We start from the raw sequence: 16,167 nt of genomic DNA, 5'->3' as shown, positions 1-16,167 counted from the left end.
TGAGAGGAACGGGAGGGAGAGAGAAGTAACGGGGGAGGAGATGGAGGAAAGGAAGGGGGGGCGGGGGGGCGGAAATTAACGGACGTCAATTCAGGAGACCCCTGACGCATCAATAACTCGGGGCCCTTCCCTGGACTCAGAGAAGGTAGCCGGCGGGACGATAGGAATGCTGGGTGGGTCCCCGGCCCGAGAGGCCTGACCTTGAAGGTGGAAGGGACGGCTGGCTGCCAATTAGAGCTGTGTGGGGCCGACCGACGGCTGCAGCTGCCTAGCCTCGACCCCGTTCTTCCCAATCTGAGGGACTTAGCCACTTGGCAGCCGGGAGTCTGGGACCGGCCCGGCCACCTCAGGTCCTAGGGGTGGGGCTCCCGGAAACACAGGGTCCCCCAGTGGCTGGGAACCCCCAAAATGCTGCAGTTTTCTGAAGTTTCCTAGGGCTTCCCAGACACTCTCCCACAGATCAGCGGTTCGGAGCTCCTGTGGGCATCAATCAATCCATAGTGTTTACTGAGACTTTACTCTGTGCAGATCGATATACTAAATGCTGGGGAAAGTAGAGTTAATAGATGTGATCCCTGTCTTCAGGGAACTTACAATATAGAGGAGACTTTCCTGGGTCTACGCTACTACAGTTAGGGGGAGATAGCTCAACCTCAGACCCAAGTGGGGACTGGGTAGGGGCACGGGGAGAGGGCAGTCAGCACGAAAAGAAAAGCTTCACTGCCTTTCAGACAGACACGTCAAATGCCCGGGCCATGGAAGGTCACAGCAGGAAGTCTCTCCCTCTCCTCCACCGGAACCCAGCTCCCCGCTACGGCTACTAGGAGCGACACTGCTGGGCCACCCGTGTCACTGCTGCCCAGGCCCCACCCCGGGCACCAGAGACCACCTTGCATATCGAGAGTGCCTTCCCAACCCCATCCTTCCACCTGGTAGAAGCCCCAGAGAGCAGCCCGGGCAGCGGCAGGAGGGGTGACAGACCCCATGGGCTGGAGCAGCAGTAAGAGCTGAGAAAGCCGGGGGGCGGTCGTAGTCGGGTCCCGCGCTGCCTGGTTCTAGTTCAGAGAGGAAAAAGGCCAGAAGGGCAGCTCCCGGCCGGCAGCGGCGAGGTGAGCCGGAAGCCCAGCCGCCGCTCGGCATAGGGCTCCTAAACCCCTCCTGGGACCCCCTTGCCTCACCCGCCTCCCCTACTCACCTCTGACCCAGAAGAGTCAGGTGCCAAGTTCACGCACTTTTGGGGAGAACTCGAAGACTGGCCACTTGGCCTCTTGCAGCCCTTGGCTACCTCATGTTCCGAGGGCCCAGAGTCCTGAAACAAAACACGATGAAGACATTAGCCCCAGAGCGTCCCAGACGGGAACTGGTAGGCCCAAGGCTGAGCCCGGCGACAGCCCAGTTGCTTCCGGGGGTCCCCGCTCTGGGCTTCTCTCGCTCCGAGGCTGACGGGCCGTTCCTGAAAGAGGGCCTCGAAGCCAAGTGATTCCAGAACCGAGCCAATTAAGCAGGAAGATGAAGAGGCCTCTCACCAGCTAGTGCTTCCCCCGATTCCTCCTCCTCCCTCAGTGCCCCTCCCCCGGCCCCATTAGCCTGCCCGTTGTCCAACTGTGCAGGATTAGCCCAGGTTGGCCCGTGGCACGTGCGAGGGGTCCCGGGGTGGCCAGCCAGGGAGAGTTAACAATGGCGATTAAGGAGGAGGGAGTGGGGGAAGGCGGAGGAAGGGGTAAGGCACCGGAGAGCATTAGAACATAAGCCGAGCTGGGACCGTGCAGAAGACAGGGGAAGAACGAAGAGACACCTCACCGTAGCACCCCGGGAGAAAAGTAAAGCGTTGGCCCGATAGTGCCAGCAGTGCAGGGCGGCCAGCAGGGAGCTGGCAAAATCTGCTACCTGCTCGGCTACCTCCAGACTCTCTTCCTCCTCCTCCTCCTCCTCCTCCTCCTCTTTCTCCTCCTCCTCCTCCTTCTCTTCCTCCTCTTCCTCCTCTGAGCCTTGGGGCTCAGCCCCAGCCCTCTTCTCGCTGCCGTTGCTGAGAGGCAGATCCTCCAGAGAGGTCTGATGCTGAAATGCCTGCTCTTCCTCTTCCTCCTTCTCGTCCTGCTCCTGGTCAGCCCGTTCAAAATCGGACTGCGGCCCCCATGGGAACAGGGGCTGCCGGAACTCTCCGGAGTCCAGAAGGGCCTCAGCGCTGTCTGAGTGCTGTTCGGGGTACAAACAGGGCCTCCCGTCAACTCCCTCCGGAGGCCGAGATCCGAAGTGGGGTCGGGCATCCCGACAGCCATCCCTCGGCTCGGCCCGGGAGAAGAACCGGGGCTGGTGGGGTGGGGGGAGAAGGGGACAGGAAAGGGCCTGAAGGAGCACTCTGAGTGGGTACACAAGTGGGCCCGGGCCGACAAGGAGAGGGACCGAGCACTCTAAGGAGGGGGAGTCCAGGGCACAGAATCCCCCCTCCCCAGGGTGCCAGCAGGACGGATGGGAGAGAGAGAACGGGAGAGCTTGAGAGGCAATAAACCGGAAGTCACTTCTCCAGTGGGGCCAATTCCCACCCTGCCATCCTTCAGGACCAAGTTCCTTCCGCTCTCAGCCAACCTGCTTGCTGAACTCACCTTCAGTCCTGCTGGTCTTGCTGATGCACCGCCGTCGGGACCCAAGCAAGGGGAAAAGAGATGAAAAGATCAGGGCAAAACTCTGGAAACAGGGGAGCCCTCCCTCCCCCTTCCTCTCTCCTGCCCTTCCCCATTTTCCTCCTCACTCTTCTCCTACTTAATACCTTTTCCTCCGGGTCTTGGGGCAGTTTTCCTTCTAGGGGAAGGTCTGGGGTCTGCTGCCACTTGGGAGCTTTATAGCAGGAGGCGGCAGGGAGGGAGTGGGAGGCTGTAGTTTCTAGGCATCGTGGGGTCCCCCTTCTACACTCCCCACCCTCTAGGTTTTCTAACCAGAGGTTGTGGACAGGAAGCAGAACTCCAACATAGCAGGGTAGAGGATGGGTTCTGTCCGCTCTCCCTCTTCCTATACGGTTGTTGAAGTTGTCCACTGTGCGAGCGGAGGTGGCTTCCCCTATTACTATGAGCTGGGTTCCTCCTCGCCCAGTTCAGAGCCCCTATCCCTCAGGACCACCTTCTCTCCTGACCCCCGGATGGACTGGATTCTGCCCGATCTCTCCTTGTGCCTAAGGGATCAAACCCCAATGGGCTCTGTGCCCTTTCCCCTCCCTGGCACGTCTTCAATCTGTCCCAGGGAGTGGCACCGGGCCCGGCCCTGGAGGCAGCCCCGACGACTTCCTGCCTCCCCCACGGACGACGGGGCCCTCGGGTACTCTCACCTTTCTGGTTGAGCTGCTTGAGAAGCTGCTTTGTTGGCTCTGGGGAGAGAAACGTGCTCCGTCAACGGGGTCAGCTCCCGTCCTGGACCATGTGCTCCGGCCGCCCTCAGCCCATGCCACCACTGCCACGGCCCTGCCACCGGTCCCACTCACGGCCCAGAGCCCACGGTCTGGCCATGCCCGTGGGGGCAGTGCTGGAGGCGACGTGCCGTGACGGTCCCCGTGCGTCCCCCGTTCCCCGCCCTGCAGGTCCCCCGGCTTGGCTCGGACCACGTCCCGTTCCCAGACCTAGGCCTCAGCCTGGCCTCCTCAGCCCGGCCTCCAGCATCGCCCCCAAGCACCAGCTGCCGAGCCCCAAGCCGGACAGTGGAACCGCACCCGACTTCCTGCGGTTGTTTGGGCTCCGCACCGCGGTGCAGGCTAGCTCACTGGGGAGCACCTCCTGGATGAGCTGGGAGAGGCCGGGCTCTGGGGACAGGACACAAACACCTCCATCAGGCTGGCAATAAAGGACAGGCATCCCTGACATCCATTCTCACAGCGAGGGGCCAACCACCGGTTCTTCCGGGAGGGCCCTTTCAGGGGTAAGGCGGCGGGGGGGAGAAAGAGAAGGAAAGCCCATTCCAAACACCCTCTGTGACAGGGAGGCCTCTTCACCAAGGGGGATACTGGACCAATGGGCTGAACCAAATAATTACGGCTCTTGTTAAGTGCTTACTATGTGCCAAGCACTGTATAAGCACTGAGGTGGATACAGGAAATTCAGGTTGGACACAGCTCCTGTCCCACATGGGGCTCACAATCTAAGTAGGAGGGAGTAGGGTTGAATCTTCCTTTAATAGATGAGGAAGCCAAGGCACAAAAAAGTAAAGTGACTGGCCTAAGGTCACACAGCAGACAAGTGGCAAGAAGAAGCCAGGTCCTCTGACTCTTGGGCTCAGGCTCTTTCCTCTAGACCCCACTGCTCCCCGCTGACCCAAAGGGCCACCTCACTCTCCCCGTGACCTAGCCTTGCTCTGAGGCACAGGGAGAGGCGTGAAGGTAACGCCCACCGCTTCCCATCCGGAGCCCACACGATCAGGTGGCCAACGGGCAGAGGCCTCCAGGGCCGGCCACTGGAAATGCCAGAGCCTAAGTCGAGACGGCGCCAGTAAAGGGCTCGGCGGGGCTCGGGCCCAATCGGCCGACCGCGAGGCCCAGGGGCGTCTCCCTGACGGCCGCCCATCCAGACGCCTCTAGGGCTGGATCCCATTCGCCCTGCCCGTACCGGACCGTCGGCGTCCCTGGCAACGCTGCAGCGGTGCCTCGTCCATAGCTTTCTTCAGTCTATCCGGGCTGTATCGGTACCGCGTGGGGTCTGCAAAGGGAAGACGAAATGAGCTCCTACATCCTCTCTCTCACTTCCCTCTGTTCTACCACGAGACAACCTGGAGCGCCAGCCCTCCCCGGACCCCAGACCACAACCCGGCGGCTGCTCCGGCTCTGTGGGCTGGGGGTCCTCAGCATCCGGGACAGTGGGCCCACCAGGTGGGCCGGAGAGGCCCCTAACCATCTCCCCGTAGACTGACAAAGAGACAGGAGGGTAGGCAGAGGGAGACACCCTGGGGGGGTGGGAGGAGGGAGGGAAGGAAACACCCATAGGGCAGGGGGGAGGGAGGCACACTTACAGTAGGAGTCCATCTCCAATATGGCTTCCTTAACCTGGAAGGAAAGGAGCAGGATGGCCCAGTTAGCGGCCAGGACTGCTCCCCTCTGCTCCCAACTGCAGTCTGCGATGCTGAGGGTGGGGAGGGGAAACCAGCACAGAACCCACTGGATCAGACACTGCCACTACCCCAAAAGGAGGGCAGCCCTCAGTGGAGGTCCTGGGACATTTCCTCCCCTGGGTCTCTCCATTTCCCGCACGGCATTCTCTCCAATCCCACCTCCGGCCTCCACTCCAGCCCCTTTCCTCAGCGCTGCACGTGAGGAACAGTTCCTCTTCCCCTCCCCCTGAGACCGTGACCGCGGCCCCAGACCTCTAACCCCCAACCCGCTGCAGACCCAGTCCCCACAGACTCGCCTTCTGGGGGATGGTGGTGTGGTGATTCTCCAGGATAAGCCTCTTGATGTGGTGAGTCCACCCCCGTTTCTCATCCGCCGATTTGGCCTGCAGGGAGATGCAGAGATGTCGGGGCTGGACCATCAGATCGTAAGCTCCTCTAGGGCAGGGCCGTGTGTCTGGAGAGTACTGTACTCTCCCAAGCGCCCAGTCCGGCACTTGGCACATGGTGATGCCCACTTAATATCAGTGAACGACCGAGACCGTGGCCTCCGGGAACACGCCGTGCCTGAAGTAGCCACCGCACGAAGCCAGACTCTTTCCTTCCCTGCTCCCGCCTCGCTGCTCACCTGGATGCTGTACTGCTGCTTGTTGTGCTTGTAGTGGCTTACGGTGAAGCACAGAGACTCCCTGGTGCTCTCGATCAACATGAGGGATGAGCACTGATAGGGCGAGAGAGAGCGGTCAGGGCAGGCCACGGAAGAGCCAGTTTTTCTGCCGGGCCCAGAGGTTGACGGGGTGTCCTTAGCCTCAGAACTCTGGGGCCAGCTCGGGGGATCGGACCGGAGGGGGCGGCTCCTCGCTGAGCCTCGGCACCCTCTAAAACAGGGATGTGTGGGATGGAGGGGAGGGGGAGAGGTGCGCGGAGCGGGGTCTGCTCACCGGGATGTGGGTCTTGTAGACAAAGTGATCACCCCGCTTCTTAGTGATGAGCAGCGCCTTGTCGAACAAGAAAAAGGTCCGCTCGTTCCGCACCCGGTGGACGCGAAAGGTGCCCTCCAACACCAGTTCACCGTAGGTGGTCAGGTCCGGCCCCTTCCAGTTGATCAGCAACGACTGGATCTCCTGCAGAGGCAGAGGTGGCCCGCCCCCTCAAGGGTCAGCACCCATTAGCCGTCCCGGGGTGGGCACCGAGCTAGAGGGTCCTCGTGCGGTCAGAGACGAGAGTGGAGGAGACGGCGCTGAGGGGAGGGGTAGCAGGGGACGCTGCCCTGGTAAGACCCCCACCTGCTCAGAAGATGTTGTTGGACGGGGCATGGGGCCAGCCTCAGACTTCCCGCCCTGGCTTCCCCTCTCTTCACCCACCTGTGCCCTGGGCCCAACCCCTCCTCTGGATGCGCAGGCCTCCCACCGCAGGCCAAGAGACCGTCCTCGATACCTGGAGGCGGACGGCTTGCTCGTGCTTCCTCTTCATGTCATTGATGTACCAGGCCACACAGGTCATGGTGTAGATCGCAAGTTCCACCACCTCTAAGCCCTCCTCCCTGTCAAAATGCTTCGCGATTTCCTGGGCAGAGAGAAAGCGCTCCTGGATCCCCACAATCCTCCCCGTCAGCTGGGGGAGCCCCCCTGAACCCCGCCATCCTCCAGCCACCAGGTCGGCGAGGGGGTTACCTGGAGGAGCAGGTGGTACTTCAAGATCCTCTGGACGGGTTTCAGCAGGTAGGAGCCCAGTGGCAACGAGTGCTGCAGCAGTTCCTGCCGGTCCCGGAAGAACTTGGCCTGGTGCTTCTCTCTCATGCACTCGGTCAGAGCGGCCACCGAGCTGAGAGGAAGCGACGGAGGCCGTCACCTCTGGCCTCGGCCGAAGGGGGAATCCGCCATCGGTCCCTGACCTCCCCTTTTCCCTCCCTTTCTCATCCCCGGATTACTCACTTGGGGTAATTGGTGCAGTACTGGGTGTAAATGTCAAACTCTTCTCTCTGATGGGGAGAGAAGACAGTTTTCAAATGTGTTCCATTAGCGCTCCTCCCTTCCCCTTTTCATGCACATTCCTTCCTCTACCCAGTGCAACCTCAACCCTAAGCCATGAGCTCTCTGCTGGCCACCCCCATAACCCTCTCTCGGTCTCCCTTAGCTCTGTCCTAGCCAGACACCTCTTCCGGGGGGAAGGGAGGGCACGAAAACACAGAGCGAGGGAGACCCTTTAGAGACCTCAGGGGAGAGGGCCTTCAAACCCGCCTCTTCTGAGCTGGCTCCCACTTGCCCATCCCAAGGGGTAACCGTAGGGTCAAGAACCACACCGCCTTCTGTCTTACTCTGTCCACGAAGCAGTAGGCCACTGCCACCGGGTCCCCGTTGCAGCCATCCAGGTCCTTAAGCAGCTGGCTGGATGAGAAGAGAGCAGGGATCATTCCCAGATTCCAATCCACCTCCGCCACCGAGGGGTGGCCGCCACAGGGTCCTCCCAAGCCTCACTGCCCCCCACTCTTCCTCACAGACACTCTCAGCCTTGTGGACACACTGTGTGGCCCGAGGGGCTTCCACGCCCGCCCTCGCAAGCCTTGGCCCCCAGGCCGCCCAACACAAAGGGGGCAGGTATCACGGCACAGGGGAGTTGGGGGAGGAGGAAGGGAGAGGGCATGTGTGGGCGGCAAGCAGGATGGGTGAGGGGACACCATTACCCACCTCCCGGAGGGCTCACCTCTCCAGCGCTAGCAAAGAGTCAAACACACAAAGGGAGAGGTTAAAGGAAGAAGAGAAAGCAAAGGGAGTCGGCGCTGAAAGAACGACAGAGCCAGGCCAGGCCCGGGTCATTCTTGGGCCCAGGGACCTGGCACGTGGACCCAGGAACCAAGCTCCCAACAATCCTGTCCCTGTTTTCCCAAATACAATTCCCTCTTCCCATTCCACCCAGTCTTCCCTGAACCCTTGGTCCACAGAGCAGTCAGTGTTCCTGCTCCCGATCCCTACACAAACCTACCCATCATCTTCCTGCCCCCTTCCTTTCAGGCAGCTCAGTTTTTCCTGTCTCTTGCCTTCCTCACTACATGCTCTGGACCAGGGAGACGGCCCTGCTAGGTTAATCCTCTTTTCCCTGAGCTAGCTTCCATCTCCTTCCCCTACCCAGGGGTACCCACGCACTGCAAGGATTCTGCAATTGTGTGTTATATGGCAGAGACGAGGGGAAATTATTTATAACAATAATAACAACAACAATATTTGTTAAAGTGTCAAGCACTGGGGTAATCAGGTAATCACGATAATCAGGTCGGACATATGGGAAATTATTTGAGTTGAAAGTCACTTCAGTTTGAGCAAGGTGCAAAAGGCTGCAAACAGCAACTAGCCAGTGTTCACAACACACCTCAATAAAATTGTCATAGTATTTACTGCATAAAGACCCTTTAAGTTGCACACCTACTGTGTTTGGGAGAAACTTTTTTAAAAAAAATTTCCTATGCATCGCTGATACTGGACATAGTTGTGGCCTAGAAAAGTCCCAGGCAAACTGTGCCTTAAAGAGCTCCCGGGGCCAGCTCACTGACTCCTTAGCAGCCAAGAAATGAGTGGAAGAGGTGGAGGGTGAGGTGGTAGGAGGGAGGGGAGGAGATGAGGAGGAGGAGGAGGAGGAAGAGAAGGAGGAGGAGATGAGGAAAGGGAGAGGTAGACACAATGATTATCTCTCTCATACACACACACACACACACACACAAAGTAAAAAGCATTTTATCCCTAGGTCATTCTTAGGCTCTTCTTCCTCAGTTCACAGGCCCTCCAGCTCCTGGACTTCTTAATCTCTGTCTCCATTTAGATCTAGCCCAGCAGTCTCCTCCAGCTCAGGGTCACCTCAGATTTCGAGGGCCATTATCCCTCCCCACCTCCTCACATCAGAGACTGTCTCCAGAGCAGGGCAACTACCCAGATTCCACGGGCACCCTAGCAGGGATAGGCTCTTCACTGAGCTAGGAGAGGCTGGCCGGAGCAGAGACCCTCCGGGCTATAGAATGGACGGGAGGGGTTCCTGGCGGGGGAAGAGGAGTTGGGCTCCTTGTTCAACTCCGTGGCCTTTTCTCCTGCCCAACAGAGCCCCGCGGGATCTGGGAGGGGATGGCTTCTGCCCGCCACTCACCTGTTCAGTTCATAGATGTCTTCAATGTTCCCAAAGAGTGCGCTGACCTGCTCTGGCTCCAGCAGGTCTGGCGTGTCAATGATCTTCAACAGGTAGTCCTGGCAGAAAAGGGAGAGGGGGTCAAACAAGCATCGGGGGGCTGCTGCCAGGGTAAACGCAGAGAGGGTCCGTTCCTGCGTCCACCCCTCCTTTGCCTCCCTCACCCCGGGACCCAGCCATTGCACGAGGAGCTGCTCCCCAGGAAAGCTACAGCCTGATCGAACCTCACCGCTCCTGCTCCGTCCGTCCCCTCCAACCCCAAGACAATCCCTCCGTTCCCCGGAAATCCACAGCTAGCTCCTTTTTTTTTTTTTAGATGGCATTTGTTAAACGCTTACTGGGCGTCAAACACTATTCTCAGAGCTGGGGTAGATATCAGTGAATTAGGTTGGATGCAGTCCCTGTCCCGCATGGAGCTCACAGTCTAAGTGGGAAGGAGAACGGGAGAACTGAGGAAGTTAAATGACTGGCACAAGATCACATAGCAAGCATCTGACAGAGTCAGCATTAGAACCCAAGTCCTCTGACTCCCGGGCCCTTGCCCTTTCCATTAGGCCAGACTGCTTCTCAGCTAGGCTGCGCATCCTGCCTGACAACCCGACTGGGGCCACGGAGAGATGAAAGGTCAAGGAGAAATGCCCAAATCAATTGCTCTGGTGTTTCTAGTCTGGCCTCGGTCCACTCCTCCCTTTGGCCACGATGCTCGGGGAATGGAACGGCCCTTCCTCGGGGGAAGCTTCCTCTTCCAGTGGGTGGGAGGGGCGGCGCACAGCTCCACCTCACCGGAGATCAGCGTCCCAGATCCGAGCTTTCCCGCTCCACGAGGGGTGAGACCGCCCGGTGGGGGCGAGGAACAGCTCACCTCCACAATGCTGCGTAGGTCCTGGACATACATCCTCTCCGTCTCCACGATCTCCCGCACGACCCGGCCCAGGTAGCTGTGCTGGAGGTGGTTGTCCCCAGCGGGGGCCCGAGAGGCGAAGGCAGAGAAGGAAGGGCCTCCCTGCCCATTCAGCCAGCTGCTGGCGCTGTTGTTGCTGTTGAAGTGCGGGAGGCCCTGCGGGGCGCCCTCCCCACCTTCGGGTCCCGGCTCCCCCACACCGGGCTCCTCCATGGCCCGGCTGTCGCGCGATGAACCTGAGGAGGAGGCGGTGGAGGTCAGGCTGGCGGGCCGCTCTTGGGTCGAGTCAGGATGGAGGGAGGCTGAGACGGGCATCCTTTCATCCCTGCCTGCTGGCAAAGTTGCTGGGAGACTCTGTGGGGGCAAAGAGGGCAACGTGGAGTACAAGCAGACGATGATGATGGCATTTCGTTTGGCACGCACTATGTACAAAGCGCCATTCTAAGCGCTGGGGTAGATACAAGGTAATCAGGTGGTCCCCCGTGGGGCTCACGATCTTAATCCCCATTTTTTAGATGAGGTAACAGAGGCACGGAGAAGTTAAGTGAATCACCCGAGGTCAAACGGCAGATGAGTGGCAGAGCCGGGATTAGAATCCACGTCCTCTGACTCCCAACCCCGTGCTCTTGACACTTTGCCATGCTGCTTCTCTAACACGGAAGGGGGATCCATCCTGAACACCCTCCGAGTCCCAGGGGCTGCCAGCTTCAAGGTCCGAGGAGACACACGGGCTGGAGACTTCAGGGAAACAAGCTCTCTCCCACAGGGAAGAGAGTGAGCCATAGGGTTGGCAGCCAGTAGATGAAACGATAGAGAGCTGCTCAGGGAAGAAGCTAAACAGGCATGATGCCCCACCCTTAGGGCACTCTTGACCTCAGTTTTACCTCCTCTGGCAATATTTGATTAATTGGGGTATTTGTTACACATTTACTATGTGCCAGACACTACGCTAAGCGATGGGGTGGATCCAAGCAAATCAGTTTGGGCACAGTCCCTGTCCCATACTGACCTAAATTCACCCTCAACTTTCCAATCACACTGTACCGCTCCCCGGCCCCAGAGTCCTGCCCCAGCTTATTTTAACTAAGGATTCATCGGGTCTCCCGGCTGGGCTACATATATTTTGGTGGCAAGAGCCTCGTCACTTGAAAGCTGTGCAAGGCCTCTATAAATCCAGTACAGTGGGGCGGGGATAAGAATAAGGAAGGAAGGGATGGGATATGCCAACCGTTGGGCAATTCACAAGCAATCGGCCGAAAACTGGGGTCCCATCAGAAAAATCTGTAAAAATGTTCCAATATCAGGGGACAACTGTGGCCGCCCCACCGGGGGAGGGGCAGGAAGAATTCTGTCCGCTTGGCACCGCAGGCCTCGGCTGGCACCGCATTTTGTTGCCAGGGCAACGGCAGAAAACCCAAAACTCCACTTCCCAGAAGGACAGCAGAGGGAGCTCTTGTGCCACCCACCCCTGCCCACCCACGGGAGGTGGGCACTGGGGATTTCACCTCCACTGGCTCCTCCCTGCCCCAGCTGGGGAGGAAGAAAGCCACCTGATGCAACTCCTGCTGCCTCCCTCCCATCCTCCCCCCTCTTCCTCCTCCTCCCTGATCCCCAGATCCAGCTGTGAGCTCCCACCGGCCATCGAGTTCCCAAACCTGGGTCAGGCACCTCCTCTTCTTCCCACCTTTCAGGGTCCTCATTCCCCCACCCTCAACCTGTTTATAATATTAACAATAATAATAATAACTGTGGTATTTAAGTGCTTATTATGTGCCAGGCACTGTACTAAGTGCTGGGGTGGGAAGCAGCGTGGCTCAGTGGAAAGAGCCTGGGCTTCGCAGTCAGAGGTCATGGGTTCGACTCCCAGCACTACCACTTGTCAGCTGTGTGACTGTGGGCAAGTCACTTCACTTCTCTGTGCCTCAGTTACCTCATCTGTAAAATGGGGATTGACTGTGAGTCTCATGCGGGACAACCTGATTACCCTGTATCTACCCCAGCGCTTAGAACAGTGCTCTACACATAGTAAGCACTTAACAAATACCAATATTATTACTGGCAAATCGGGTTGGACATAGTCCCTGTCCCACATGAGGCTCACAGTCTTATTCTCCATTTTATAGATGAGGAATCTGAGTCATAGAGATGTGAAGTGACTTGTCCAAGGACCCACAGCAGACAAATGGCAGAGCCAGGATTAGAACTCAGGTCCTTCTGACCCTCAGGCCTGTCCTCTCTCCATGAGGCCATGCTGATTCTTCAAGTTAGGCAGTAGGGGCTGGGTCACTTCTCTGGGCCTCAGTTACCTCATCTGTAAAATGGGAATTAAGACTTTGACCCCCCCCCCCCCACGTGGGACAGGAACATATCCAACCCAGTTTGCTTGTACCTACCCCAGCATTTAGCACAGTGCCTGTTAAACACTTATGTGCCAAATACCATAATTATTATTATTACTGTCTAGCGGCATGCAGGGGAGAGGAGGGAGAGAGGATGGGGATAAGGAGAGAAACAAGAGGGGAAAGGGATATCCTTTTTCTCTCCCCTTCCTTTCCTCACTTTCTACAGTCTCTCCTCCCTGCAACTCTCCCCTTTTCTTTTCTTCCTTTCTTTCCCCTTTCCCACCTCCTCTTTCTCCTTCCTTCCTCCCTTTTCCCTCTCTCCTTTCCCTTCTCTCTTCCCCCTTCTCTCCTCCTTAACACCTTTTCCTCCTGTTCTCCAGGCAGTTGGCCCGGGGGAGAATAATATAATACGAGAAGCCGTGTGACTCAGTGGAAAGAGCACAGACTTCGGAGTCAGAGGATGTGGGTTCTAATCCCGACCCCACCATTTGTCTGCTGTGTGACCTTGGGCCAGCCATTTAACTGCTCTGTGTCTCAGGAGCCTCATCTGTAAAATGAGGATTAAATCCGTGAGCCCCACATGGGACAACCCGATTACCCAGTGCTTAGCATATAGTAAGCTCTTAAATACCATTATCATAATTATTAATAAGAAGAATAAACAGATGCATTCTCTGCCCACAGTGAGCTTACAGTCTTGAGGGTGGTCCCCAATACCCCTCCATCTCCCAGCCTGGGTTAGCATGCTCCGCAGAGCTCTGCCCACGTTGGCTCTCAACACCACCTAAATATGGGCCCAAAGAGATGCCACAACTCCTACCCAATTACCATTGTACATTAGGTAAAATTATGTTGGTAAAAAGATTTGAAATTCAGTCATTTTTTTTTTCAAGCTGGCTGAAGTGAGCAACCACGGTGGCTGGGGGACTCTCGGACGTGTCCGGGACCCCATGCCGATACTGCTTCACGAGCAGGATGAACCGAAGCTGAGGAGCACCATTCAGTTGTATTTATGAAGCGCTTACTGTGTGCAGAACACTGCACTAAGTTCTTGGGAAAGCCCCACAGTGAGTTTACAGTCTGAAGGTGGGGTGGGGGGGCAGAGGGAGAGGACAGACATCAATACAAATAAGTAAAACTATAGATCTATACATAAGGGCTGTGGGGCTGGGGGCAAGAGGAGAGCAAAGGGAGCAAGTCAGGGTGATACAAAAGGGACTGGGAGATGAGTAAAAATGGGGCTTAGCCTGGGAAGGTCTCTTGGAGGAAATGGGTCTTAAATAAGGCTTTGAAGGAGGGTGGGGCGGGGGGGCGGGGGTGGAGGATCTGTCAGATTTGAGGCGGGAGGGCGTTTCAGGCCACTGGCAGGACGTGGGCCAGGGGTCAGCAGTGAGACAGGCGAGATCGAAGCACAGTGAGAAGGTTAGCACTAGAGGAGCGAAGTATGTGGGCTGGACTGTAGAGGAAGTGAGCTGAGATAGGAGGGGGCAAGGTGATGGAGTGCTTTACAGCTAATGATGAAGAGTTTTTGTTTGACACGGAGGTGGATGGGCAACCACTGGAGATTTTTGAGTAGGGAGGTGAACACTGGGGGTGACGGGCAGGTCTGGGTCACCCGGACAGCACTTCCCCCATTCGAAAGCAGATGCCGTTCGAACCGGTCAGCCCCGGAGGAGGGAAGCAAGCACGCTGCAATGGCCAACACCCTCCCAGAGAAACTGGATTAACCGTTTGGAGAACCAGCTTCCAGCCCCGCTCCTGAGCTCCAGCTATTTGGGTGGGGCTAAATGGCGGACCGGACCGTGCCTTTGGGGCTAAAGTTCTGCATCTCCGTTAGGTGCCCTCAGGTCTCTAGAATGTGTGTAACTTAAGCTCCCAGCCAGATTTGCCAAACGTCCCACAGCTCCCCATTCCCCAAGCAGGCGCCGGTCAAGGGAGGGAGCTGACCCGGGCACGGCTCCCGGGCCTCGGCCTACGCGAGGAACCCACGGGTCAAGCTGAAGCCGAACCAAGGCCAATTCGGGAATTGGCTCAGGGGCTGGGGCCGGGAGAGGGCAGAAAACGAAGGTGAACCACTAAATAATGATAATCGTATTTGTTAAGCGCTTACCAAGTGCCAAGCACTGTTCTAAACCCTGGGGCAGATACAAAGTTATCAGGTTGTCCCACGTGGGGCTCCCAGTCTTAACCCCCATTTTACAGATGAGGTAACTGAGGCACAGAAAAGTGAAGTGACCTGCCCAAAGTCACACTGCTGGTAAGTGGCGGGCTTAGAACCCATGACCTCTGACTCCCAAACCCGTGCTCTTTCCACTAAGCCACACTGCTTAGACATTCATTTTGGAGGAGCTGGAGGAAGCCTTGTGGAAGAGAGAAAAACTCAGCGGGAGCGCAGGGACGGATACTAATTTAGGCAAGTTTTTAGACTGTAAGCTCATTATGGGCAAGGAACCTGTCTGCTAATTACTCTCCCAAGCGCTCAGTACCACTGATTGACTTCTGAACCTGGATCCTGTAGCTCGGGGAGTGAGACCGAATCGGGGAGAATTTGCGTTTTTGTGACTGGTTTGGATTTTATGTTCCTTCAATCCTGTCCGGATGTGACAAACTGAAGCGAGCATGCTCAACACCCATTGCTGCTGATAATTTTACTCAATAGGGAGAACCTGTGTGTCTCGAGTTCCAGCTCCCGACCCTCCCGAGGGAGGAGCAGGGATCCAGAAACCTTTCCCGCTACAGCTCTCACCCCCTGCAAGCGTGGAGCTGGATGAGAGGGTGAATCTCCAAGGATCCCCGCCCCTCGAGAGAGGAGCTGTAATTAAGTCCCGGGGCGACGGTGGTGAATTACCCGGGGTAATCTCAGCCCACTGAGGTGGGGAAATATTCCCGGAGGAGGGTAGAAAGTTGGGGACCTGGAAGTAACCACGAACGTCATGAATGTCAAACTCCCGGCGGAAGGCAGCGCAGATGAGCCCTTGAAAGGAGGAATCGCCAGGGTACAGCCAGGCATCGTGAGCCAGATGCCCCAAATCAGAGTGGACATGTACTACCTTGCACTAACGTGTACACACCCAGTGACACGGGACCCTCCTTGAAATCTCCTTGGCCCCCTACAGTTGATTTCTAGAAATCCCAAAAAGGTACAGTTGCTGGGGTCACCTTTTTTTATTTCTATTATTACTGAGGTATCTACTAAGCCTTGTGTCTCAGCCTAGCACACACCTAATAGCCCCGGGGGAGATTCAAGGCTGCAAGATTGAAAACGGTCTCTGCCCCACACAGGACTCACAATCTTCCCCCCATTTTACAGACAAAGAAACTGAGTCCCAGAGAGGCCAAGTGACTTGCCCAAAGCCACACGGAAGACCAGTGCAGAGCAGAAATGGCCCCAGGATCCATTCCAAAATCGGTTCCTGACTCCTGTGTAACTTTTGGCACTCTGTGCCTGTTTCTCCATCTTGTAAAACAAAGGGACAGTCGGCAGGAGGGGCAGAGGGGGCAAAAGGCAGAGACGGAAAGGGGGTGAGATTCCAAATATTTGACTTGGAGTTTCTTGGAAGGAAGAACACTGTGCCCCAGTTCGTATCAAATGCTATCATAATCAAAACCCTCCTTAAAAGTCACCCCTTCCAGATGTCATTCTCTGTTTATCTCCTCTGCTCCACACAGTCT

At 57.1% G+C, this 16,167-nt stretch overlaps 1 protein-coding gene across 4 annotated transcripts in view; it reads right to left on the bottom strand.

Annotated features, from left to right (window-relative positions):
* The window catches only part of PLEKHG3 (pleckstrin homology and RhoGEF domain containing G3), a 36,579-nt gene that overhangs the window by 5,718 nt on the left and 14,694 nt on the right, over window positions 1-16,167 (bottom strand). For 3 of the 4 annotated variants that reach the window (XM_029065556.2, XM_029065571.2, XM_029065564.2), the window contains 15 exons: window positions 10,115-10,507; window positions 9,214-9,311; window positions 7,400-7,469; window positions 7,017-7,063; window positions 6,756-6,906; window positions 6,520-6,648; window positions 6,024-6,206; window positions 5,711-5,803; window positions 5,382-5,468; window positions 4,987-5,020; window positions 4,587-4,676; window positions 3,320-3,358; window positions 2,604-2,623; window positions 1,888-2,196; window positions 1,196-1,309 (listed from right to left, as the gene is read on the bottom strand). In XM_029065556.2, the coding sequence (XP_028921389.1) occupies window positions 1,196-1,309; window positions 1,888-2,196; window positions 2,604-2,623; window positions 3,320-3,358; window positions 4,587-4,676; window positions 4,987-5,020; window positions 5,382-5,468; window positions 5,711-5,803; window positions 6,024-6,206; window positions 6,520-6,648; window positions 6,756-6,906; window positions 7,017-7,063; window positions 7,400-7,469; window positions 9,214-9,311; window positions 10,115-10,468 (1,818 nt within the window). In that variant the 5' untranslated portion in view covers window positions 10,469-10,507. The remainder of the gene's footprint in view (window positions 1-1,195; window positions 1,310-1,887; window positions 2,197-2,603; window positions 2,624-3,319; window positions 3,359-4,586; window positions 4,677-4,986; window positions 5,021-5,381; window positions 5,469-5,710; window positions 5,804-6,023; window positions 6,207-6,519; window positions 6,649-6,755; window positions 6,907-7,016; window positions 7,064-7,399; window positions 7,470-9,213; window positions 9,312-10,114; window positions 10,508-16,167) is intronic. The other variant, XM_039911484.1, reaches the window with a different exon arrangement.

The sequence above is a fragment of the Ornithorhynchus anatinus genome, chromosome 1, assembly GCF_004115215.2.
Source record: "Ornithorhynchus anatinus isolate Pmale09 chromosome 1, mOrnAna1.pri.v4, whole genome shotgun sequence".
NCBI classification, from domain to species: Eukaryota; Metazoa; Chordata; class Mammalia; order Monotremata; family Ornithorhynchidae; genus Ornithorhynchus; species Ornithorhynchus anatinus.
This window is presented reverse-complemented; position numbering and strand designations above follow the sequence as displayed.